Here is a 25,412-nt window from a genome sequence, read left to right on the forward strand (position 1 = left end):
TTATCTCGCTTGAAAGGATGATTATGCGGGGTAGATTCGATGATTGACGACGAGATACACGGTAAAAAATGATTCCTTCCCCCCTTGGACCTGCCGAATGTCACACCCCTCTGTTAGAACTGCGAGAGTATCTTGCTCAGAAGGTGTGGGTTCTTTTGGCTGTTCATGTAGTTCATCATTACCATCATCTCCATGTCAATTGACTAGATTGCCTCGTCAGGGCGGTTCATAGAGCCGCAAAAGCTCAACTATATCCTTGGTAACTTTGATACGTCGAGAAAGCAGCTTGTGCTCATCAAAGTTCTCTGCATCGGCCCGTTAAGAAGGTTCGAAAATGCGTGCCCATGCAGAAATTACATACTTGGGGATGGGGAGTTCCCAGTCTCCATTAGTAGAACTGCCAGATTAGCCGAGAAGTTGCTTGCTCTGTCTGTCAACTTCATAGATGCATTCTCAAAATTGTCCTTTTATGGGTGTCTCTCGAGTGTCGCTTCTCAAGGTCTTCCGAAGCCTGGCCAGGTCTTTTGTGCCTGCTTCGTGCTTTTGATAGACGCGTGAAAAATTCGAGCATTCTTACTAGTGCTGCCCAGCGATCGCACGTGTGATTTATTGATGCACGATGTATATTTAAACTCTAGAATTTCTCCTAGTATATCCGTTCATACCACCAGAAGCCCGATAGACAAATATTGTAGTCAAAGTAAGAAACCTTAGAAGGGCAATCAAACAAGAACAGTTAGTTGAGACTTACAAGTTCAAAATATTAAGTCGATCTACAACCTCGTATAAAATCCCCTCCCCTGAGAATGAAATACGCAGGATCCCGGAAGATAGAAAAGCGACGGGTCTAAATACACGAATTGGATTTAATCGCGTTTTAGTTGAGATAAATATATTTAATTTTAATAACATGTCGGGTGGGCGGCTGTACTTATTACGGTCTACTCCGTAATATAATAAATAAAATCGGTATTTATTCCCTTTGTAGGTTAGCAATAATGCCTTGTGACTAGAAACAGAACGGCCCCATAGGCTAAGCTCTAGCCTATGTAACCTCTAGTCCATGTAACCTCTAGTCCATGGACTAAGCTCTAGTGGCAGAATTGGCGTCCAATCCATGCAAAAACTAGCGAATAAAAGCTCATTGTATAAGATAGGAAGAGAAATTTTGATTTGCTAAGCGATGTTTGGGCTTTACAGCCTCGAGGATGTTTTCTTATGAAAATATCTCATACTAACAACCATCCTACAGAAGACATATTTCCGCCATCGTCGCTCGAGCGTGAATGCTAGTAAATTTCATTGCTTTTCTCCTCGACTTTTCACAATGCTGTTGAATCGGCCATTTCCCTCTCTGGGGCTCTCAGCAATCAGCTCGGTCCGGGAGTTTCGGACCGTTCTATTCGTTCTGCTCTCTTATATCTTGCTCTTTATGGTCGCGCGCAGACAGTCTTTCCGCGACCCAACCTCGATATTTTTTGACCCAATGACTGCTTATGATCCTATATATTCGGCTATTAGGCTAGAGCAAGCAGCTTCTTTCATCGATGCAGCAAACAATATTACGGAGCCTCAGACAACAGGATCTCGACGGCAACCTCATTTCTGCCTGGGAATTGCCACCATTGCGAGAAAGGGCGTCCGCTATTTTAAAGACACCGTGGGCACGTTCCTTGAGGGTCTGAGCGAGGAGGAAAGAGCAGATATACACTTGATCCTGTTCATTGCCCACACGGACCCGTCGCAGCATCCTGCGTTTGCAGAGCCGTGGTTACACAACCTAGCTGATCAGGTATTACTATATAATGCCTCCGAAGTTGATATTGATCATATACGCTCCCTGGAAACAAATGAGGCCAAAGTAGCAGCGCGCGAGAAGGCTCTCTTTGACTATACATATTTGTTGAACGCATGTGCAACAATTGACACGCCATATGTCATTATGCTTGAAGATGATCTCGTCGCTCTGGATGGATGGTATCACCGCACTACAGCTGCCTTATCCTCTGTTGAAGATCAGACCCGAGAAATTGGAGCAGCGAATTGTGAGTTCGAAGCATTACAGGCTGGGGATATTATTAGCTATAAATCCTGAACCCTCGAATTGCACCCCCGCCCCAAATAGTTTTTCTTTTCTTCTTTACTAATAATATTTACTTACCAGGGCTATACCTACGTCTTTTTTACACCGAAGAATTTCTTGGTTGGAATTCCGAAGAATGGCTTAGTTACCTTCTTTATTCCATTCTTGTCGCCTGTTTTGTCGCCTGCGTTCTCCTGGTCTTCAGAAAATCCAACCCCTCTACCCGCCCTTTCTTGCCAAATACGATAGTGGTGATTTTGAGCGGTATATTCACGCCCTTGTTTATTGGGCTATTCTTTGCCGCTGGCCGGGTGACGATGTTCCCTCCATCGAAAGGCGTATATCAAATGCCCAAATTCGGATGTTGCTCGCAGGCCTTTGTCTTTCCCCGCTCACGGATACCGGAGCTTGTGGAGCTATACACATCTAAGCACATCGGATACGTCGACGTGATCACCGAGGAATATGCAAATGCGAGGAATGAGATTCGGTGGGCAGTGACGCCAAGCATTGTACAACATGTTGGGCGGAAGAGCTCGAAAGGTGGTGATGGTGATATTTTATCACCCGGAAAGGTCAAGTCTAAGTCTGAGTTGACAGTTGCAGAGAGACTTTGGAATTTTGGGTTTGAGATGCAAGATGCAGAGGTTTTGCGCGCGGAACATGAGGCGGCAAAAAAACGACTTATTTCTTAGTCGTAGGTGTTCTTTTTTGTATATATCAAGTTTCAGATAATGTTCGTTCTTTTCTTCAAAATTTTATGTATAATTGAATAGACAAAGCATCGTACGGAGTTCCGGAATGATTATTGGTAGGTATTCTTATGCCATGAATATATATTAGAAGAATTGACTTTTTTTTTTTGTTCGATGTCTGATTGATCAGGCTTCTTTGCTGAGATAGAGCTGTTGTTTGTTAGACTCAAGATATACATACCCCGCTCTCCGTAGATCGAATACAAGAACGGTCTTCGTCTTTCTCTTCAGCAACAGCTCCAACAGCGCTAAATCTGATTGAGCCGGTTTATTTTTTGGTGTTCTTGACCGGGTGTAAGAACATTGGAGGTAAGCAAAGGCGACGATGCCCCTCCTTTCCCCATACTGTTAGCGAAGATCAACACGGGGAGGGTCCCAGCGCGCGGAGAAGCGGCAGGTCAAAGCGTCAGTGTAGCGACTCACCTTTTCTGCATTGTCGTAGCCTAGCCAGGCTCGATAAATCTTTTCTGGAAATTCTGACCCAAACATGTAGGACATTTTCATCAATATATCATTGTGCTTGTTCCAGCTCCAGATACTATTCGGCCCAGCGCTGATCTGGCCTGGCTTGCCTGAATTAGCTCGGAGATTGAGCTCATCAGGGTTCGTGTCGTGTGCATGGTAAATGGGTTGAGGAACTTGAACGGCTTTGAGTCCATAGTAAAGAGCCCAGGAGGTAGGAGACATTTCAGATGCTAGTCCAAACCCCTTCTCAGCCTTATCCGTATGCATAAGCTGAAGTAATCGGGCCGAGACACGGGACATTGCGACGACGGATGCCCGGCGCGGAGTACGTCCCTTCTGGCGGAAATTATACACCCGGTCGGCAAAAGGCCAGTCGGTATAACGAGGGTTAAATTGAGGTAGCCAGGTGATCACGTCAGCTTCCTCGCCCACGCCCCAACTCCAAGAGTTATCTTCCGTGTGTGGTTGTGGTGGCTTTGGAGCTTTATTTCCAACGACAATGCCTTTTGCTGGCTGAGGTCCCCAGATAGTATCAACGCCTATCATACTGCGGTCGACCTGATCGACAAAATCATCCCAGGTCCCGTGAACAGCAGGCATATAAAAGTAAGAGTTACGCTCCCATAGATTCTTGCGAGGCTGCTGTTTTGCAAATTCGGAGGCCTGCTGGAGAAAGTTATAGAAATGTCCCGTATAACGTGAATCCATCTCAAACTGCCAGAATGACTCGTACTGCGGATTTAGCCGGGAGAAAATCTGCAGAGGCTGGAAGTATTGAAGGATGGCTCTAAATAAATATCAGAATTAATAAGAGCTATAGAGAAACGAAAATGAATGAAAAGTACTCTTACACGTGAACATCGATTTTTGGATACCAGTCTTTTAGTATCTCCGAGTTGAAGAACACTGCTAGATCCTGAAGCTCCCGCGGAAGGGAGCTTTTCAGTCGATCGATGCCCGCCTTATCCGTTGGATGAGGCAGTTTAGTATCTTTCGCATCAACTAGTAGGATTACCTCATATTTGGCACCTGATAAGAGTGACAGCTCTGTAATAATCGACCGGATATAATGGAGATCGTTTTCCGTGTATTCCATATCGAGCCATGTGCGTAGAACCACCGCACTCCGTGTTTTGAAAATAGCAGACGCATTATTTTGGACTGTGTTTATCTTTTCTCCTCTTGAAAGATGTTCACGCATACCCTCGTTGTACTCTTTGTGTAGAGTCAACGTCTTTGGAATATTCGAAGGTTGATACCGGCCTGCATTGCGCTCCAAACAGTCTTGTTGTAAAGTGGCCCAGTTCACATGTTCAAAATGCACTTCGTTTGAGGCATCCCACGTGTATCCGTACGCCGCATATCGCGAGTATCAATCGGTGCAGATACTCCGATCGAGGTTCCATGCCTCGTAAGATCCAAATATTGGCGCCGGAAAATCTAGAATAATGTCAGCGAAAAAAATGCTAGCATAGGCTAGTCTCGCCTACACATCTGATTGATTCCAGCGAAACCCTTTCATCGCTGTTTCTGTGTTCTTATGATCCAGGACCGAACCATTGGCGCCAACACATTGCTGGTAAGTTCCTTTCCAAATTCTTTTCCATGCAGCGCTGTTATAGTCAGGGTATGGATCGTAAGGTATGGGTTGTGACTCCTGGGAAGTTTCTAGAACAAGCTGACCGAGACCATCCCCATCAGAAGCAACTCCCGAACCTAAGAAAAATGCATTTCTTTTGCTTGAAGGAGATGAGCATGTTAGCGGCTGGATGAGAACCGCCACGTCAGGCAATGTTCAATGTCTCAAGAAGACATATCAACCTGGACGGTCAGAGAATATATACCTTGAAGCATAGACTGTTGGATTGCGTTGCACTACAATATTTTGCTCTCCTAGCCGAGGTACAAGCAACAAAATTGTAAATGCAAGGCAGACGGCAATCGCAACGAGGCAGCGCGTAACGAGACTGTGTCTTAGGAGAGTCCGCAATAAATTTCGGCCCCCCAGCATGAGGCACTCAATGATGTGCATATTCGAGACGAAATCACGTGGCTTTCAAAAATGGTCTAGCCAGTGTTCGTTTCCAAGATCATTGGAAGTGATGGACTAAAGATGAAAGGAAAAGAAAAAGGACCACAGATCATAGAGGTACCTAACATCGGTGGGCCCGTTATCCTAACCGAAGCGTCTAAACAAGACCACCTTGGAGGCCACTCTATATTGTACACATTAGGCGAGAAGGGGCGCTAGTGTACAAGCACCTATTAATATGTATTTGCCTTTTTTTTCCCCGGTAATACCAATACTAATAATCATTAATCGTCAATTATCCGTACGTATTTCATACCTTGCTCCATATTTAATTTGTATGCATGTGAAAGAATACTGTATTGAAAATCGGTGGCGTTCATGCCCAGTGGTGTCGGTCGGACCCGAGAGACGCAGTATGCACAGATACTGGACCCTTAAACTAGTACTAGACCCTTGTATTAGACCCTTGTACTAGTACTAGACCGTTGTATTAGTACTAGGCCGTTGGAATAAGCCATTGAAATTATTACATGTGTACTCGAGATGTGTATATCTGATAGCAAATTAAGGGGCTATTTGCGGATTCCGCAGTTTATACCTTTCAAGTTTGAGGATTAAGAAATGAGTGGTTACGTAGTTAACTAATTAACCAGTTAACACTACGGAGTAAATACTACCAGTAGAATATTTCCCCAATTTTACCGAAAATTTTTATACTTCAGCACACAGTGGCCTAATAGCAGTTCATAACTGCCCTCCTCTGAACTCCCTGGGTGTAGCCGCAGGGAGACGTCACCAAGCTTTTTATTTCATATGGGTAAACCGTTGTAATTTCAAATATACTATTCACTCTCTGTAGGATGGGAATTTTTCCAAGCGGGAATATGACTTCTTTTGGGATGAGGAGGCCGGGTAATATCGGCACCTCTAGATAAATGCCAATTGTGTTGTGTTCTCTCAATTTAGCGCGCTAATCTCACCTAGAAATTTCGTGCGACTATTGTAAAAAGAAGCCTATAACTATCTGGCGCGATTATTTGACGTACTTATTGCCGAAACTACCTATTCAAAGCACTAATTTAATTATTACGTTGCGCCTGCTTCATCGAGGCGTCCAGTTAGATCGTTCTTTCCCAACCACTCATAATTAAATTCATCAAGATGGAGGCACTGCCAATCGAGCTTCTACGCAAAATTGTCTCTCATCTTGATGATTGCACATCCCTGTATAACCTTCTACGCGCATCGCCAGCCATCTTTGGCCTGTTCGACCACGAGGGCCTTCAGCTTACTCGCGCCGTCTTCTCTCAAGACACCATGTGTGATCAAATCCGCGAATCAATCTCCCTCATGGCCCTTCTCGACTCTTATACCTTTCCATACCCGACCCTAGATGTCTTTATCGCTAGTTTTGTTCATTTAACGGTCAAAGGTGTACAGCCACAACGAGCAGACGATCCTGTAGGCCCACTTCTTCCGAATGACTTACCTGACAACACTCCTATCCCGAAAATCCGCCGGATTCTCTCTATATATGCACAAATAGTACACTTGACTGAAGCTTGTCTTGATCACTACCTGGAAAAATTTAATGCTCTCCGACCGGAGAATATAGTCGATACTGAGACTCGGTATTCAAAAGACTTCAAGAAGACCCCACCGTGGACTCAAAGATTTGAAAGCTTCAAGGTCCCAGTCACTGATCACGGGCCAATAGTTTGGGAAGAGGAGCAGCGCGTTTCCCGCGCCCTCTGGAGAATTCAATTATTCTATGATCTGCGCACCGCCGCTAACCAGTCTCAGCTTCGCTGGCCCGCTGAAGACGTGACGCGATTGCAAACTATGAAAGAGCGAGATCTTTTCGTCAAGTGGGGCCTATGTTACGAGGCGGAGGAAATCCACACGGTGAACGAGTATCTTGACCATGCATGGGCCGCAAATCTTGTCTTCTTTCATGACCCCACTAACAGCAGCAGTGGCGGCTGTAATAGAGACTCTCGGCGATTGCCATTTCTCCGGCACCCAGTCGAACGAAGGTGGCCAATGCCGCGAAGACCGTCCCCGGAGCCTGTGACCCAAACATACAAGATTGATTTTGGTACATTTGGCATGCAACAATGGCAACGGCTGTCAGAGATGCCATTTTCACCCTTGCGCACCGTCAATTTTGACTCCTATCGACGGTTAGGGGTCGCCTTTTGGTGTCTAGAGAGATTCCAAGCCATCGGGTTGATCCCTTTGAATGGCGAAGGGCCGGGGGCATCTATCAACCTAACACTATGGCAATTCGCCTGGCGAAGTATCTTAGATCCTCTCGAGGTGGTGGAAGTAGAGAAAAAATTACAAACCGAGTGGGAGGAGCGTGAACCCAGGGATTAGCACCGTGCTCATTGAACATCTCTATTGTACCTAGTTCTGACACTCCACGTGAGACGGCGACCCCTGTTTTCCACTCCCTACGGTTATATGTATCAGATTCGGGGTGATTTTGAGATTTCCATGGTTGGAATAATATGGCATTAATTGCGTTCATAAACACAGCACGGATCTCGGGAATATACTGGGTCCAAAGGCTAGTCTTGATTGGGTATGCCAGACATGCGCTGCTGGGCTCTACACCCGAAGCTTTGCGAATGATCGCAGGGTCGCAGGGTAAAGCTCGTAGGGTAAATTTGTCCAGTATTTACTAGTATAGCGTATTATATCGGTATAGCCTTACCGTTTTGGTAGCTTATAAGTCTGCCTTACCATTTATCAGAGAGCTTGCGAGCTCGGGCCCCTTCGCATAGACGGTCGATGTCACAGCCAAGCTGCTCTGTTATTGAACGAATTGCGCCCCACGCTAACCCTCGATTATGTCCCTAGTTGCTCTTCCCACCTTTCGCACCTCGCTGTGGGCTTTGAAATGCATCCCGACCATCGAGAATAGTCAGTGGAAATGTTGCACACAGAGTCACCTATCTCCTGTGTTGAGTCAAATCAGTATAAGATTCAAATTGAGAATGAAAATGAAAATGAAAATGTGGACCCACGGTTACCCCACAGCGGATCACTTGAGCCGCATCCAGAGCCAGCACAAGAGCCCCTTTTCATCACCAACACGGCTGGTAAAGAGTACCAAGAGAATAAAAGAACAGAACCATCGATATGGAAGTTAGTTTCTAGCATTTTCATCTGGGAGGTACTGGCTATGGTCTTATCAATAGTACTCTTACTTGCGATCGTGGTGATCTTAACTCGTCACAATCACCATCCCCAACCCACCTGGAGATATTTCTCGCTGAACTCGATGATTTCGTGGCTAAGCACAATCTCCAAAGGTTGTGTCCTTTTCTCTATTAGCGAGGTTTTAGGACAGTTAAAATGGGTGTGGTTCAGTCAAAAGAAGCGGCCAATGTCTGATCTTCGTACTTTCGATGCAGCGAGCCGGGGACTGTACGGTAGTGCGGGATTAATATGGAAATTACGGGCAAGGTAAGTAGCCTAATTTTTATTTTGTTATAGCCAGGTACTCATATTCTAGAATCTAGACACTTCGCAGTTCCAGGCAGTTTGGCTGTTATCCTCGCACTCGCTTTCGACCCCTTCACCCAAAATCTGATCCACTACTATCCTAAGCTCGTCGCCGATGCCTCAGAAACTGCAATTGTTTCGAACAACTCTGTGTACGACGTTGTGGGCCTCAAATGGATTACCGGTGGAAGTAAGTCGAATTGAATCATTTTGTGTAGGTGTCGCTAAGAGGTACGCATAACAGTGACCTACATGGATCAGGGATTGAAAGCCAGCATCTACAACGCCATATTTAACAACGACGAAGCAAAACCGTGGGCAATTCCACAGTACACCTGCACCTCGGGGAACTGTACATGGAACCCAATCACTGCACTAGAGATAGCCGCGAGCTGTGCGAATATAACAGATCACCTGAAATATAAATGCACCGTTATCCCAACGTTTTATAAGGGTATGAATTATGGTGAGGAGTCTAACTGCTCTGTCTATCTCCCCGATGAAGATTCGAATGAGCCTGCCGATGGTCTCTTTGCGGAATTCGTTACAAACACACGAGAGGGTACGGCAGTCGCTGTAGGATCGGGTGGCAAAGGAGTGTTCTTCGAAGATCCTTTCATCGTCCCCATCCACCTTATTGCCGCTGATAATATGCTCGACATAAAGCTATTCACAACACAGACTAGATGGCAGGCAATGGAATGCACAACTTCTCCAATTGTTCGCAGCTTTCGCCCGGCAGTTACGAGGGGAGTTTATAACGAAGAAACGCTGGGAGTCTGGACAAACCGCTCGATAAATCACGATTTCAGTTCCGGATACTATTTGCGGCCTCCCTGGGGAATAGAGATGGGCATGGAGCGGAACACAAGCTTCATGGTAGGCTATCAGTCGATCGAAATGTTGTTAAATTTTTTTGTTGAGTTATTTGCTGGTCATGCGAATCTCCGTGCTCATTCTGGTATACTATTTGCCCCTCACGAAAAAGCTATATATGCTTCTACGGACTTGGTCCAGGCCGTCTCATACTTCAACATTACTGGCTGCACCGTGAAAACTGCTGAGAGGCTCCGCTGTGTCATGGAAAATGTTGCTTTGGCAATGTCAAAAACCTTTCGAGATAATCCATCAGTTTCATCGCCTCTACCGTATACTGAAGGGCAAGCATTGACGAACATAACGTACGTTTCCGTGCACTGGCAGTGGATTATTCTACCAGCTCTTGTGTGCCTGCTAGGCCTGACAACACTGTTGGGAACTATTTGGAAAACACGGAAGGCCATGGTACCCACGTGGAAGAACGATGCTATACCACTTTTATTCCTATATGAAATTACTCAGGATGAGAAACCAGAAAATTACCAAAAGCCGGCTAACAATCAAAGAATGATGTTAAAGGAGAGTGAGGGCAAAATGTTGCTAAGTGACTAGATCTGAAAGAGGCAGAGCTTGGGTTATATCCATCTCACTATGAAACAGAACCAGGGAAGATTGATCGGAATCAACAAGAGGGATGGAGAGAGCGAGGGAGCGACCCGATGGAAGCTGTTTGAAAGATATTAATTACTTTGAATCTCACGTTCTGCGATGACTACAATGCTTTGTGGCATACGGGCAGTACACCACTTTGCTTCCATACATGAAGACAATGATTTGAGGAAATTCTATAGCTCTAGTGGACTGTGCCAGTAAAGTTCTAGCGCTTTCACAAAATCTTGCGTTCGGCTAAGATTAGCGTGGCTAGATTCAAAAATAGGTGATCAATCGACACGCGTGTACATGCAAGGCTGCGAAAAGGAGCGGCATAACTACATACATGTGGGCTGTAAGGCTTCCAAAAGTTACTAACCTTCGTGCTAGTGTAGGTTTGTTGCTATAGAAATAGTACTAAGGTACTATCATCAGATCTAGTGATAAACTTCTATTCTGGCATGTCCAAGGGCAGCTAGACCAGGCCGTATTCCGATATTATGCATATTTTCTCCATAAAACATCCCTCTGTCATTGTATTACATCCATGTCACAATATAATCTGACAAAAGATATGTATTCGTGGCTTCCATGCCATCTACGTTACCTTGATGATTGGCTCAACAATCACCTCTAGGCAGCTTCGGGAATATTTCATCCACTTTTCTTGCTTTGTGGCCTGATTTTATTATTTTAGGCCTGAATGGACATTGAAAGGCAAGGATGTGATAGCAAAAATATGCTGCGATAATTGTACGGTGGTCACCTAGCACTCATGGTTCGGGCATGGGCCTGAGTGGACTAGCCATCTACATATTTCGTTGCCGACCTTCACAACTCCACAACACTAACAATCCAGCCAGTTTCATTTACCGAAATTTAGGCCAAATGCCAAGCACACATAGGACAACGGTATAAAAAAGAAGGCAAGCATGATAAGCCTAGAGTACGTCAGTTCTAATTCTTGCAGGGTAGCCTAATATCATACCTCTTCACTGTTTTAGCCTGTTTGATAAACTCCCTGGCTTCTTCAATTTGAACAGTTCTTAACCTTTCTTGTAGCTTCCTATTCTTCATATCGAGTAAATGCTGGGTTTCGGCGAGAAGATTGCTCATTTGCAGTCGCACGTGAGTATACTTCTCCGTCGTCTGATCTAGTATTTCAATAGAGGCGAACATGTTGGTGGATGATCCTCCTTTCACCACATCCAAATCAAGTTTCAACCGCTGACATTCTCCATCCAGTGACGAGATGTAGCGAAGAATAGCACTTTTCATCCCCTCCTCATCAATTAGTCCATCAACTGTGTGATTTTCCTCTTCAGAATCCTGTGGATCTTCGTTCCGTCGTCGCCGTATGCCTCGATGGGATAGACTTTGAAGACTGAGATCTTCAATCTGGTCTTTCAATGTCTGCAGACGGTCAAACCATGCATTAAGAGCGTAAGATCGTATGAGCTGGACCGTATCTGTCGGTCCTTTGGGAGTCAAAGTTAGGTTCTCAAGTAGAATATCATTTGCGAATATTTCAACGTTTTGAGACATAGTCCGTCGAGATGCCGTATGTTTCTCCGTGGGTTGATGATCCTTTTGGTTCCGATTCAGACAGAATTCTTTGAACGATTTGATATTTTCTTGCTTGGTCAGAGGGTCAAGGAAAACATGAGGATCGTTGTCTGTATTGTCTCCATCAAGTTCTGGACAGGGTGGAAATAGAACCAAGACTGCCACAATCAATAAATTAGTGAATCCTGCGCTTGCTATGATTTATCAAACACAGTAACATCCATACCTTGTTCAGACTTGGGGTTAGCCTTGTCATTTATCACATGGATAGTAATTCGCTGTAGAATGTCCAGACCGTTTTGTGAATATCGCTCTCCTTGGTCGCAGAACATGCTATCGTCCACAAATCGCTGCCGAGCAATGCGACGATTCAGGACTCGGTCCTGCAGCGCCAATACTCTTGCACGTAGACCTCTTCCGGTAGGCTGTGTTCTGTCCTCCTCGGATTGATATCCTTGCACATATATTGTTCGTGGCACATCCACAGAAATTGTGATAGGATGACCTTCACGAAGGTAGATAGACTTTGCAACCGAGTTCCGAGTTGTGAGGTCTTTTGAATGCTCCACATTGGCGATTGAAAGTCGCCCTAGACGTTTTTTGACAATTTGTAGGTTTCTCTCATGCTCATAGGTGCCGACAGATGAAGGGATTTGTTCGATCTTTGTGTTGCAGAGCTTGTAGATGCCTGTACTCTTTTCAATGTCCCTGAATGACGTCCCGATATGATGACTGAAAACATTAGGGTCTAAAGAAAGCCCGCTGCCCAGCGCCTCCATGCTCAAACAAGTGATATGTTGTGCACAGATAATGCGATAGCGGCGATCCTGCGAATCTGGAGCTGCTTTGCAAAGATAAGATTCCAGTTCTCTCATGGACTTGGGGTCCGTCCCATCATAGTTAAGATGATCCATAACTCGATTACCGTCACCTATATCCATTACGAACACAGGAGAGGACATGAGAGAAATTTCAGAATGATAGGACAGGCTATGAGGGCTATGTTCGGAAAAACGCCAGATTCGGTCATATCGCGAATATGTCAACAAATGATCATAATCGGGAGAGAGTGTTTGCAGATATTGATCGTAAATCCCCTCGGGTGTATCAGGAAGCCATGCCGAAAGGACTTCTCCCAGCCTTTGTGCGGTGGGATTTCGAGGGCTTGGCCCATTGGAAAATCGAGAATCGTCCATAGAAATGAGATATTCAAATATCAGTAGAGCGAGTAGAGGTTGAGAATGAATGGGGGCCCCACGACATATTTAAATGAACAACCTATGGCTCTGGCGCCTAAGATATCACCTATGGACAACCCATCATTGTGATGGTGCCACAAAGGTATATGCTGATCTTAAAAGACGGTGTGTTTCATGAAGACTCCTATCTCATGATCTGGAACTCTCCAACTGAGGGGTCAGTGCGGCGGCAATCGTGTTACTTGGTGCTTTTCGCCTGGTTTTTCTCACTTTGTTTCTACGAATATGGAACTGATTTCACTTTATTTTACTGGACATCTCTTTATATTCAGACTGCAGTATTTTGTCATCCCCAATTTCAGGGTCTATACACCCTTAGGTAAATATATTTTCGTTTCTCACATATATATTTACAGATATAGTCTTTCCACCTTGGGAACTCAATACAAGTTTCCACGACAGAGTCTCAAAATAATTTTCTTCCACAGGTATACATTTAATAATGCCCTGGCGCTACCTTACTTAAGCCTTGCTCGTAATTAGAGACCTATCCATAACAACGAAATTTGCAGCCAGTTGTTCTATCTATGCAGGTACACAAGACGGCATTCGGTGAGTCGCTGGTGGTAGGTATCATCTCGTCAAACCATTCAACTGGACTTTGTTAAGGTACACTACAAAGGAATAAGGAATATACAATATTTACCTTGGTATCTTCTTTCTCTTTGCCATAAAAATTCATATTCATTCGACAGCACCGGTGTCAATCGACCAATCCATTCATTGAAGGAAATCCCGGCTGTTTTAGCATCAAATTCGGCGGTCTCTCTCGGTTTGCTCGAGTTACCAAGTCCGCTGATCCAGCATGGTCTGGGATCGCAAGAGATTTTTGACATGGAAAGTCTCTGTAGCGACAACTCGTCTCGGAAAAAGTCCCAAATTCTCTTCCAGTGAGGAGATTCCCGAAGCGTGTAACTGTTGTCGCTAGTATTATGGAGATCATCCTCCATTGCGGTATCTTTGCCGTCATCCAATGTCACTGAAAAGAGCGTCAAAGTTCTTAAAGTGGGTTTGGCAGTGGTAAGAAATAAGATCAACGTGCGAGAAGTGAAATTAATCCAATGAAGATGAAGCTCTCTAAGCTGGGTAAATCCGACGAACCGGGCAAGCTCTCCTAACGGATTTGGTTTTGCGGGATGAGTGCGGTGGTGACCATGTGAAAATTCTAGTACTTTCAGACGGGGGGCCACATTGATAATCACATTAAACCAATTCAGAATAGCCGACTTCTTGCCTGGCTCCGGCTCCCCACGGCCTAGATGCTTCCAATACACCATGTCAGAGGATAGAGGCCTCCCAAATGGTGATATAGATAGGTGAAGGGCTTCTAGATCTTCTAGAATGGAAAGAATAGAATAGTATTGCGATTGTGGAACGTTGAAATCAGAGATAATAGCACCATAGTTACATGCATGCAACTTTCTGATTTGTTGGTGAGGCCTAATTGCTTGGAGGATTCTCAATAGTGCCATAGAGTTGAAATGAGCCATCCCAACACTAGTAAGTCCATCTAATCCTCTAGGGGAGAATCGATAGTCAATTTTCTCTCTGAGTTGACGCCAGCCTAGAAATCGGATCTTTTGCTGTCGCGGATCAAGCAAAAAGGGAGTCGTATAGTTTGCGAGTCCAATTGTATCAAGCTTCTTAAATTTTTCCATGCATTTGTAAAGTCTAGTGCTGAATTTTTCTGACGCCACGAGAGAGCGATTGTCTGCGACCATAGTTTGATATATGGCATAACGAGCTCTAAGCTCACTACCCCGCAACGTTTGGCAGCTTTTTGACGACACGGCGTAGTCTCCCAATGACCGTCTGTGATCTTTGTCGGTACCCTCAAAGACGGCTGGTATCATCCACAGTTCCTGGACTCGTTCACGGACAATCTCTAATTTCGCGATCTCTTCTAGGTTACGAAGGCCTTCGCTTGTCGCCATAAAGCGGATACTTTTGAAGTACCGATCCGCGAACGTATCGAGTGAGGCCCGGTATAATTTGCAACATGTTAATCTGACTGCTTCCAACTCGGATAGCTGCAGATAGCCGCAGATCTCACAGACCAGCTCGACTGGAAGAGAGGTAATCGACATTTGATTGTGGTTCCTGCTTTGAGCGGAGGATATGAATCAACTTGGGTGGTAATTGGCCTTCAGTTGCCCAGAAATAACATAAAAATGAAGGTGCTTTGGTTGGTTATCAGCCTAGTGGATGGAAAGAAAATGTTTGGGGTTTGTATTGAGGGGATCGATATTGGAGTTCCAGGATCGCCTAGACCCGATGGGGCCCCGCCCGATCCTCGGAAGGTCCACGGAAAACTTAATGGCCGATTAGGTAATACTGCCAAGATTCCAAGCCGAGTCAGCCGAGCCAGCCCTAAGTGGACCCTAAAAACCCATCGAATTCCCATGCAAAAAGAAATTGAATGCAAAAAAAGAAATCTCAGGTTTGGTTTTAGGAATAGCCGAACGCGGGGGTCGAACCCGCAGCCTTAAGATTAAGAGTCTTACGCTCTACCGATTGAGCTAGCCCGGCTGGGCTGTTGAAAGGACGACCATTATAATGATACTTGTTGGTTCAGCCGAGGGAGAAAAATCACAACGCCAATTTGTTAGTGCTTATTGACCTCTATGATATTGTATACAAAATTTAGTCTTTTCATTCGCATTGCAGGTCATATCACTTCTTCTTCTTCTTCTTGGGGTTCACTACTCAGACCCCAAGCAAGAGAATAAATACTCTTCTTTCTTCGTCGATACTGTGCGTGTTGTGATTATATATAATCCCAATGGCTTGAGGTGTGTATAATCTAGAATTCTCAACTACATCCTGGACTTGATCATCTTTATAAAACCCAGGTTGTACTCCAGCTACCCAACTGGTTTTTATTCTAAAAAGAAACTCCATGAAAGTCTCATCTTCAGAGCACATTTCAATGGAATTTCAGGAATGACACCTAAGGGAGGTCAGTTAGATAGTGCCATAGTCTTATACTTGTGTAACGACTATTAAGGTCGTATATATCTGCAAGAATGAGATCGGTTCTTATGATACTAATTCCAATCCATGGCGGGCGTTAAAGGCCGAGAATGGCATATCTGGCGGTCCTAGCAATGGCTTTTCCTACTCTGTCACGATCAAATCATATGGAATATGGCCAACCAAGAAACCTTTAACTAGGGCTGAAGGTAATTGTGAGTTGTTTCATACCTATGGTTGCGAGCCCAGGGCCTCGCATCATTGGTGGCATGTTCAATGAGGCATATCCATTAAGAAAGGAGAATGGTCTGCGAAAAATCCTAGTAAATGAGGTGATCAAAAAGATATGGATTGCAATGGGCAACCAACGGTATATGACCATCGCAATAATTTGTTCCTCCCTTCTAGATTAAAGATACCATAATTGAGATCGACTATTTTGGGTCAGCTTAGAAGATGTTATGGAGAAGCCATAGTCTGTATATCTCATAGCGACACCAGTACAAATCGCGTTCTTTGACAGAGATGGTTTGGGAAAAGTTCCTAGCCCCTCCGTCGGCACGCCGATTAAAAGGGGAGGTGAGTGGGCTCAACGACTTCCATAGGCTCCTGGCACATAGTCATGACCTGCAGCTTTGTTTTGCCTACGAGAATGGCCCTAGCGTATATAAGGATTTTGACACAGGCGGCATATTTCCTTTTGGCTAGATACAGAACGTTGCATAGTAGTATGTAGGTTACACAGAGTAGTTTTGTGCCCGGCAATATCTATCATTAATACCAGTCTCAGATTGATCAAGCTCAACTAGAATAAAAAATGAATAAATAGTCAGTTTAGATGCACTATATCGTGATATAGAATACATATATTCCCGAAAAGTCTTATAAAGGTTTAAATGCGCACATGAAGTTTGCACTAAAGTCATTGTAGATTCTGTATAGCTGCCAAGATTTCACACTTATAAGAACATACGGTCTAGGTGCAGCTTTGGGACGTGAGGCTACTGAGATTTGTATAGCGAGGCCGAAGAGATTTGCATCGTCGAACTGCCTGATAAAAGCCAATAGGATGATATCAACGGCATAGTATTTTCTGTTGTCTGTTGGGCTCCACGCTTTATGCTCCTATAGTCTTTCAATATTCAAAACACGGGGTTGTCTCTATATCCCTCTTGATCAAATAGGCTGTCACAACTATCCACGCGTAATCCCCATATCAAAGCAAATAAACCCGACAATAACCGTTCCCTGTGCCCCGATAACCGTAATAATAACGGAGAACTTTTGCTCTTCTATTAAGATCTCACCCCTGAGCTTCATGACAACATCTACAAGCAAGAGTACAGTGTCCAACTCCAAGTCTATAGGTTAGATCAATTAGACGGTTGACACAGCATCCGCAGCCCTGAGAACAACGTCTTTGCTTGCAGTCTTCAACAATTAATTGATGCATATATAATCTTGGATGTGAGTGCTATAGATTGAGTGCTCTCTTCACGACCCCATCCCTGGATTCATTCTTCAGCATCCGCCATTCTCGCGTTAACTTCTAAAGAATTTTGCTTTCGGTTTTGAGCTTCTCTTGAATCTCATATGATTGCTCGCTTCCCTCGCGTACGAATGTCTCGAGTTGAAAATGATGTTGGAAGTCTTCTTCTGCCTTGACCAGCTAGAATATTGGAGGAGGATGGGTATATTTAGTTCTGTCGTGGGCTTTATACCGATATCATTGAAGGGTGTTTATATCCCCGTTGTCCTCCGGCGCATTTTCCTCTGTGCTCTTCTCGCCAGAAATGGGAATTTTAGGTATCTTGGGTTTTGGTCTTTGTCGATGATAGGTTAACCAACATCTGGTGAAAATTGGTAAATACAGATCATGACCTTTTACGCGATATTCATAGATAAAAAAGACTCTTCGCATGGCCACCTGGAAGGCTGTCTGGCTGGTACCCGGGTAAATAGTTATAACCCACCTATGCGTACACCTAAGTCTACCTGGGCATACCTACCTTATTTATCTTACTAAATTTCGGTATTTTTAAATTGCGAAGCCTCCACTAGAAAATCCTGATATATGGAATGACCTAAAAATGCCCAAGACATGCCTGCGCCTATCAATAATGTTTAAACTGATGCCGAGATATGATTTTCCAAGTCCGCCATATGCATGTGTTCATCACGACCAAATCAAACCATCGAGGTTGGCTTCTCAAGCTCGGTGGCATCTTCAGTTCTCCAAAGCGATGTGACAGTCTTCCACTGTGTATAGAATCGGATACCGTCCTTGCCATAGAAGTTGAGCAACCCAGTTCCAGCCACGCTTCGCTTGTTACCGGTGAAGGAGAACATGGGGAGGGGAACGGGAATAGGAACGTTAATTCCAACCTGTCCGGACTCGACGCGCTTCTGGAAGTGTGTTGCGCTGGATCCGGACTGGGTGAAGATGACTGCGCCATTGCCCCATTCATTTGCATTAATGAGGTCAATTGCGCTGTTGATTGTATCGGCTTCCATGCAAAGCAGCACGGGGCCGAAGATTTCCTCTTGGTAGCATCTCATTTCGGGTTTCACTCCGGTGATAATAGTCGGACCGACCTATTAGAATTGATGTGTTAGTATAATGGCTCAAATTTAACACGGGGACTTCCATACCCAGTTTCCATTGGGGAAACCTTCCGGTTTCTGGTTTCGGCCGTCCAAGGCGATAGTAGCACCTTCCTTCTCCGCACTTGAGATAAGGTCTACACAGCGATCCCGACTTTGGGGTGTAATCAATGGACCCAGATCAGATCGTGCGTTGAATCCACTTCCAGCCTGGTATCCCTTGGCATTCTCAATCAATTCAGGGAGCCATTCGCGAGCCTTACCGACCGTAATCAAGACACTTAGCGCCATACAACGCTGGCCAGCGGCTCCAAACGCAGCACCTGCGATAGCGCTCAAGGCGTGCGTCTTATTACTGTCTGGAAGAAGGGCTGCGTGGTTTTTGGCTCCCAAATTTGCCTGCACACGCTTACCATTCGCGGTGCCACGTTCATAGATATATTCGCCAACCTTGTTCGACCCAACGAAGGAGATAGCCTTGATCTCCGGTGCGTCCAGGATAAAGTCGACGGCTGGTTTCGAACCATGGATGACATTCACAACACCCGGTGGGAAGCCCGCTTTCTTGCAGAGCTCAGCGATGATCATAGTAGCACCAGGTGCACGCTCGGTCGGCTTCAGAATCAGGCAGTTACCAGTCACAATGGCAATCGGGAGACTCCAAAGAGGGATCATGGCTGGGAAGTTGAATGGGCAGATAGCTGCAACGACTCCCAGCGGGAGACGGTAGGAACGGGTCTCCATATCTTTGGCTACCTCGAGGACCTCACCGGGAAGCTGGGTGGTGATTCCGCATGCGGTTTCGCAGACTTGTAACCCACGGAGAACATCGCCCTTCGCATCGGCAAAGGTCTTGCCTTGCTCTGTGACGATAGAAATTGCTAGGGAATCCATGTTCTCGCGGACCAGGTTGGTCAACTTGAAGATCATTTCCTGTCGCTTCATGATGCTGGTGTCTCGCCAGGCGGGGAACGCGTTTTGGGCTGCCATAACTGCGGCTTTGCACTCGTCAAGGGTTGTTTCGGGGACTCGGGAGACCACATTGTTTGTTGCGGGGTCGTGGACCTCGATCCAGGTGGTTGTTTTGGAGCCAAGAAAGTCATTGTTGATGAAGTTTTGGGTGTCATGAATGGTATCAGGCTTGTTGTGGTCGCCTTTATAGTTCAGGGTAAGTAGATGAGTTTGAGGCATGATTGCGAGGGAGAGAGTCCGAAGATGAATTGTCAAGTATGGAAATGGGGGCTATCTATTTAAATAGGGGAAGTGCGGGGAAAAGCCCGCGATTGTCATGTTACCTTTTGCATATGATAAAGCCCCGCATTTAAGCACATTTCGGATATCTTGAAGGTGAAATTCAAGGGGTTTATCATTATAGTCCTTATCTATTTATGTAGTCAACCCCAGGACTATCACGTACAACATAGATAACGCTTGGCAAGATGATTCCACTATGATCTATATGTTATCTATATGACCAATTCTGTGGTGGCATATCAGGTTGCGAAGTACTCCACCGTGAAAGAACAAATTCTTGGAGATTGTACGTATATACACATGCTATTTACCCTCTAAGAAAATCCACATTCATATAGCACCCAAGACAGCCCTGGAAATCCAAGTTGTGGAATGGTGGAGCATACCACCAACCAATAGAATGTGGTTAAAATGCCCAGGGTCTCGGGATCTACCCGAACCCAATTGGTCCAATCAGAACCTTGGAAGGACCTCATCAATATCGTCCTTTCACATTAAAATACATTTGCAATTCATCAAGGGCAAACGGACCAAGCTTATAGTATCTAGACAAAAGTTTGTACAGGAGACCGCTGGGCGTATGCTACATGGTCGTCATAGAATTAAGTTAAAAAAAAAAAAAAAAAGGAGCTAGACAGGATCTACATAGTGTCAGTCTATGCCCACGTTCAAATAACACGAGACCAGACCAGACCAGAATAAGTTAAACACCAGGATCATGAGTCGCTCGCATGGATGATACACAACTCCTTCGCATGCCAAATACGTCGCCGCCGCACGACATCCGCACCAAAAGTATCTATGATACCATCATCGTTGTAGCGTTGAGCAGCGGAATCACCATCATCATCGAAAGATGGACGCATGAGTCGGGCTTCTTCGATGCTTGCGCCAAGTTCGTATTCGCCGCGGCAGAGGACAGTGATGCCGATGGAGGCCTCGGTGGACTCGCCGCTGGGAAGGATGGGGAGCGCTTGTTGCAGCATCCCGGTCCACACGAGACGACGGGTCAGATCTAGGGCGATGTTGTTCGGTTGGTGACGAAGGCTGGGTTGAAGACGGAGGAGGGGGTGTATGGGGCGGGAGGAGCGGTTGTGGATGGTGACATTCAAGGTGAGGAGGTCGTCTGTCTTGACGCGGAAGCGTGAGCGGCCCGTTTGTTCCACTGCGGCGGAAGTCTCGGGGGAAGATGATGGCGAGGTCAGAGAGAATTTCATTTCGACGTCTTCGAGGCGCATGGCTTCGACCATGCGGTTGTTTAGTCGAACGTTTCGGAGGTCAATGGATCCCTCGCGGCCGGTGGCAAATTCCTTCCAGCCTCCGAGAAGTCTCTTGAGGAGTTCTTCCCGGAACCAGAAGGCTTCGCGCGAGGCAGCCTCGGCTTCGAAGGATAGTTTGTTGGCACTAACGACAAATTGTCTCCGAGTGCCAGTATTAACAACGGGGATAGAGGCATGTGGGTTGTCTAAATAGACTCGAGGCAAAACCAGAATAAATCGGGAAACCTGCCCGGGTTGAAGATCTCCATCGACAGAGTATTTGCCCTCAGTGTCATCGTTGCTAGTTGTCTTCGGTGGAAGAATTGAGCTTGTTTGTTCACTTACGCGCAACCACACCGACAGAGGATTTGGCCATGCATTGCGCAGGTCAAGCAATACGATACAGTGATCAGGTCCATAAGCCCCATTGCCGAGACGTCCGAGAACTTCAGAGAAGGGATCATTGTCAGTTGTGGAGAGCAACGCATTTGGCTCTTGTATAGAGTCGACGGGTGGTTCAATATTGTTCTTCCAAGCGAAGTCACCAGTAAACGGAAGAATGTCACAGCGAGCGACCTCCACGCTCGCATTGACCGTGACTGTCAACGGAACGAACAGTTGTCTAGTATAGAATATATCAGGCAATTCACCTGGGGCTGCCCCAACGCAGGAGTAGTCAATCTGGACTGTTGTGTCCTGCAAACCAGGCTTTCCAAAAACATCAACGGTAAAGGTTGCCTTCTGGCCGGCTGCAATCGAACAATCGCTGGGGTCCTGGCCCTGACGGCGCCATCGCAAAGCGGGCTTGGTTGCTAATTTTAGCTCCAGCTCGTAGATCTCGACCGGTAATAGATCTCTGTTACTCAGTGCAGACTGTAACTGCCTAGTTGTTGAATCTTGGAAAGTAAATAAGACAAAGTCCACAGGGCAAGGAGAGGCATTTTGAAGCGTAATAGTGAAGGTTTTGACTTCACCCTCAAGAACCATCATCGCCGACTGCGATAAAGACATAGATTCAATCACAAGTGATGGTTGTTTGGCGATGACTTTGACCTCGCATGTTGAGGTTTCAGGACCTGTCTTGACATCAACCTTGCCATCCTTTGATGTCGTTGAACTCCAAGAAACAGGGCGCTCTGTAAGAGGCTTCTTCGCCCCCAGACCTGTTCGTTTAAACTTAACCTCAGGCTCCGGTTTCCATAACTTCTTGAAGATGGGGAATCTTCGCGTTCGACAGTGTCGTACTTTCACGATACATCCCGTAATCTGAAGACTGCCTTCCCCATGGGCGACGCCGAGCACAGTGATATCCTGCACAGAGAGGGGAGCGATGGTAAAGTTCTCTGCTACTGCATCGAACGGCACCCCATTACTCTCTAAGCGCAAATGCTCAATCTCGATCTCAAATTCGTACGGGTTTTGCAGAGTTACTTGGAACGACGCAGGTTCGTCAGCGACAGTGAGCATTTCCAATGCCTTGCTGGTAGGCTTGGCGAATGGGTTGTACAGGAACGGATCCTTTTTCGCCTTGTCTGAACTTGTGGTAACGGCATCCAGTTCCGTTTTGGACCGGCGAACTGGCCTTTTAGGATCTGGCAGTGACAATAACCGGACATCACGTACTAGGAAGTCATCCCAATACTCTGCGACCAAATCAGAAACACCTAGTCTGGTGCCTGCTCCTACAGTGCGCTTGATGTTGTTCAAAAGACGAACTTGCTCATCCTGCGGTAGATACGGCGGGGACTTGTATGCCCCACCAAGCATCATATCCCCTCGAATGGTCTGCAAAAGCTCAACTGTGAACCGGAGAACTCCATTGAAATCTGGTAGGGCCTCGCAGCAATTTATGCACGCTTTCAAGACATCAATCTTCAAGTTCAGGTCACCGTAACGATCAAGAACTATATGTCGGAATGCCCGCTCGGCAATGCTAGCGACCGAATCATATTCAGCACCTTCCTGATTCCCACTCACACCAGATGATTTGCTTTGTCTCTTCTCCCATTCGTAGAATGATGAAGGCTGAACACCGTAGATTTCTCCGATGGTAGCAAGAAGGAGACGCAAACTTGACTCCATATCCCCGGGACCTGTGTCCAGGGAATTGACATCAAATGCGGTGTCACTGAGAGACGCCAATCCGGCGGCGGGATGAATGCCCACCTCTGCGGCACCAATTTTGCGTGCTTGCACTAGACTTGGTATCATTACTGAAAGCAGTTCACGTAAAATGAATGCTTTCTTTCTGGGCAGGTCAAGAATATTAAGAACAGCAACAACACCAACGATGATGGGAACGGCGTCTGTCGCAGGTAGATCTACACCAGCGGCAAGCGGCAAAGCCCGGTATAAGAAGTTGGCAATCTCGGACTTTCGGAGCAAGACAGTCCCCCGAGGAAGCTCGAGCTGGAGCAATGGAACTAAGTGTTCATTCATCACGATGTGCTTCAAAGCATTGTCATCCAAAGCTCCATCGCGAACGCGAGCTGACACCATCAGCCGCGCTAGTCGAATCACTGTCTCCGAAAATACCAGTTGCGGAAGAGGTTCGTCTGTGATATTGGCGGCGCGGGTATAAAGATTTAAGATGTTGTTTGAGAGATCCGGCAAGAGGTTGGCTAGGTTGTGTAGAGAGACGATCCTATTCCCGGCGCTACTAGGGGTCATTGACTCGCGGGAAGGTTTGGAAGATTTGTCCGCAACAGGGTACAGGACTGATGGAATCTAGTAAGCAAGTAAGCGATCTGACACAAATGCCCAGGGTATGTGAAGAAATTGTTAGCCATTCACGTACCTGAAAGTCCATGCCTGCCCACCCAAACATCAGCAGGCAAAGAAGAATTGTTTCAAGCGCTTTAGCGTGCCAGATATAGTCGCTACTTGCCCGTGCATTATTGACCGCCTCAGTCAGTTCTTTGAGGGCATCGGGCCACCTTCCTGCCTGCAGGAAAAGAGTTCCAACGATAACCCCTGCACGACCCTTGATCCGGTTCTTAGTTCTGTCGGTAGCACTCATGCCACTGACAGACATCCGGTCGCGGCTATGCTCCTTCGATGATGGTATCGATGGCGCTCTACCCGAGTTTGTACGACTAGATAGGTGAATTGCCCGAGTGATCTCATCAAAGGTTGTAGGAGTCTCATGATCGCTAGGAGCTGGGGAGCTGGCATTAGAACCCAAGGGAGTACCATCACGTGTCCCGTACGGACTCGATGGTAGCTGTGCGGGGAGAGTCATACGGTTCAAAAGTCGGTCTACTTGCCGTGGCCGTAGTTCTGGGTTCCGGTGCGGGCCCCAGGAAGATGCTTTAGGTGACTCAATTGACGGTATACTTTGAATAGTCTTTGCGAACCCATCCAATTCGGAGAGTAAAACAGACGTAATATCGCAAAGAACTGTCTTCATTGTCGTGGCCTTAGAGACCTGGGGCGGAGGAACCCAAAGGACATTATCCGGTCCATTCGTGATCTTATCCACGCCATGGTGATCAAATACCAAGAGTTGATTTACCAAAGCCCGTGGGTTCATCTCCTTCACCCCACGGAGCTCTTCCAATAATTGATCTAATCCCTCCGGGGTGGGGTGCTTCTGCTCGTCGCCAATGCTGTCAGGCAGTTCGGACCCATCTGCGATTGCAATAATCACTAATGGCTCTCTGTATAGTTCAAAGGGAAATAGTTCGAGATGTGAGGTCGGGGGAACCGAGAAAGAAAGGTCATAAAGAATCAATCCGGTGGGAAATGCCAGCGGTGAGAACATGTCTAGACAAAAGCAGATCAGTATATGTGGTAGCAATGGATATCAACAAGCTTCTCGTGATGACGAGGAAGGCATACTTCGATTTGGCCGCGCATCGGGACTAATATCCCCCAGTCGAACTACATTTTCAGCCTGTAGTCGAGCAGCGAAGCTCAAAAAGCGCGAGCGCTTGATCTTGCCGATGGGAAGGAGAAGCGCCCTGAGGCGCACGGGCGCAATTGGTGACAGAGGGTCAACACCCATCCTGTCAGTTGAGAGCGATTGATAATATTAAGCCCACATCCACACAATTACCTAGGCAAGCTTCCGAGCGGCATGCAATAGGGGAGATTGCGAGGGAATGGACGCGAAGCGGGTCCGGGCTACTTTGAATACATGTACACACACGACACTCGGGTTGAAGGCGGAGAGGGGTG

The 25,412-nt window shown here is 46.2% G+C and overlaps 7 protein-coding genes across 7 annotated transcripts; 3 read left to right on the forward strand and 4 right to left on the reverse strand.

The window, feature by feature from the left end:
• Positions 1–1,327: 1,327 nt before the first annotated feature.
• Positions 1,328–2,778, forward strand: N7479_002670 (uncharacterized protein; the record flags this gene model as incomplete). Its single annotated transcript, XM_057250367.1, has 2 exons — positions 1,328–2,045; positions 2,165–2,778. 2 exons carry the CDS (start codon positions 1,328–1,330, stop codon positions 2,776–2,778), a joined length of 1,332 nt encoding a protein of 443 aa, XP_057114799.1.
• Positions 2,779–3,021: 243 nt separating this feature from the next.
• On the reverse strand, positions 3,022–5,335 carry N7479_002671 (DUF3405 domain-containing protein; the record flags this gene model as incomplete). The annotated part of the gene is made up of 6 exons (XM_057250368.1): positions 3,022–3,183; positions 3,262–4,090; positions 4,155–4,626; positions 4,647–4,743; positions 4,796–5,036; positions 5,148–5,335. Coding segments are annotated over 6 exons (1,989 nt in total), but the record flags the coding sequence as incomplete, so codon positions are not given.
• A 1,161-nt stretch (positions 5,336–6,496) lies between these two features.
• On the forward strand, positions 6,497–7,714 carry N7479_002672 (uncharacterized protein; the record flags this gene model as incomplete). Its single annotated transcript, XM_057250369.1, has 1 exon — positions 6,497–7,714. The coding sequence occupies one exon, from the start codon at positions 6,497–6,499 to the stop codon at positions 7,712–7,714; it is 1,218 nt and encodes a 405-aa protein (XP_057114801.1).
• Positions 7,715–8,273: 559 nt separating this feature from the next.
• On the forward strand, positions 8,274–10,279 carry N7479_002673 (DUF3176 domain-containing protein; the record flags this gene model as incomplete). Its single annotated transcript, XM_057250370.1, has 3 exons — positions 8,274–8,809; positions 8,866–9,038; positions 9,093–10,279. 3 exons carry the CDS (start codon positions 8,274–8,276, stop codon positions 10,277–10,279), a joined length of 1,896 nt encoding a protein of 631 aa, XP_057114802.1.
• Positions 10,280–11,275: 996 nt separating this feature from the next.
• Positions 11,276–12,825, reverse strand: N7479_002674 (uncharacterized protein; the record flags this gene model as incomplete). The annotated part of the gene is made up of 2 exons (XM_057250371.1): positions 11,276–12,042; positions 12,111–12,825. The coding sequence occupies 2 exons, from the start codon at positions 12,823–12,825 to the stop codon at positions 11,276–11,278; spliced, it is 1,482 nt and encodes a 493-aa protein (XP_057114803.1).
• A 5,478-nt stretch (positions 12,826–18,303) lies between these two features.
• N7479_002675 (CoA-acylating methylmalonate-semialdehyde dehydrogenase) lies at positions 18,304–19,911 on the reverse strand (the record flags this gene model as incomplete). Its single annotated transcript, XM_057250372.1, has 2 exons — positions 18,304–18,711; positions 18,769–19,911. The coding sequence occupies 2 exons, from the start codon at positions 19,909–19,911 to the stop codon at positions 18,304–18,306; spliced, it is 1,551 nt and encodes a 516-aa protein (XP_057114804.1).
• Positions 19,912–20,690: 779 nt separating this feature from the next.
• On the reverse strand, positions 20,691–25,239 carry N7479_002676 (TRAPPII-specific subunit TRS120; the record flags this gene model as incomplete). The annotated part of the gene is made up of 3 exons (XM_057250373.1): positions 20,691–23,960; positions 24,031–24,998; positions 25,074–25,239. The coding sequence occupies 3 exons, from the start codon at positions 25,237–25,239 to the stop codon at positions 20,691–20,693; spliced, it is 4,404 nt and encodes a 1,467-aa protein (XP_057114805.1).
• Positions 25,240–25,412: the final 173 nt, after the last annotated feature.

This window comes from Penicillium vulpinum (genome assembly GCF_028829585.1).
Source record: "Penicillium vulpinum strain IBT 29486 chromosome Unknown utg000001l_segment0_segment0, whole genome shotgun sequence".
Classification (NCBI taxonomy): domain Eukaryota; kingdom Fungi; phylum Ascomycota; class Eurotiomycetes; order Eurotiales; family Aspergillaceae; genus Penicillium; species Penicillium vulpinum.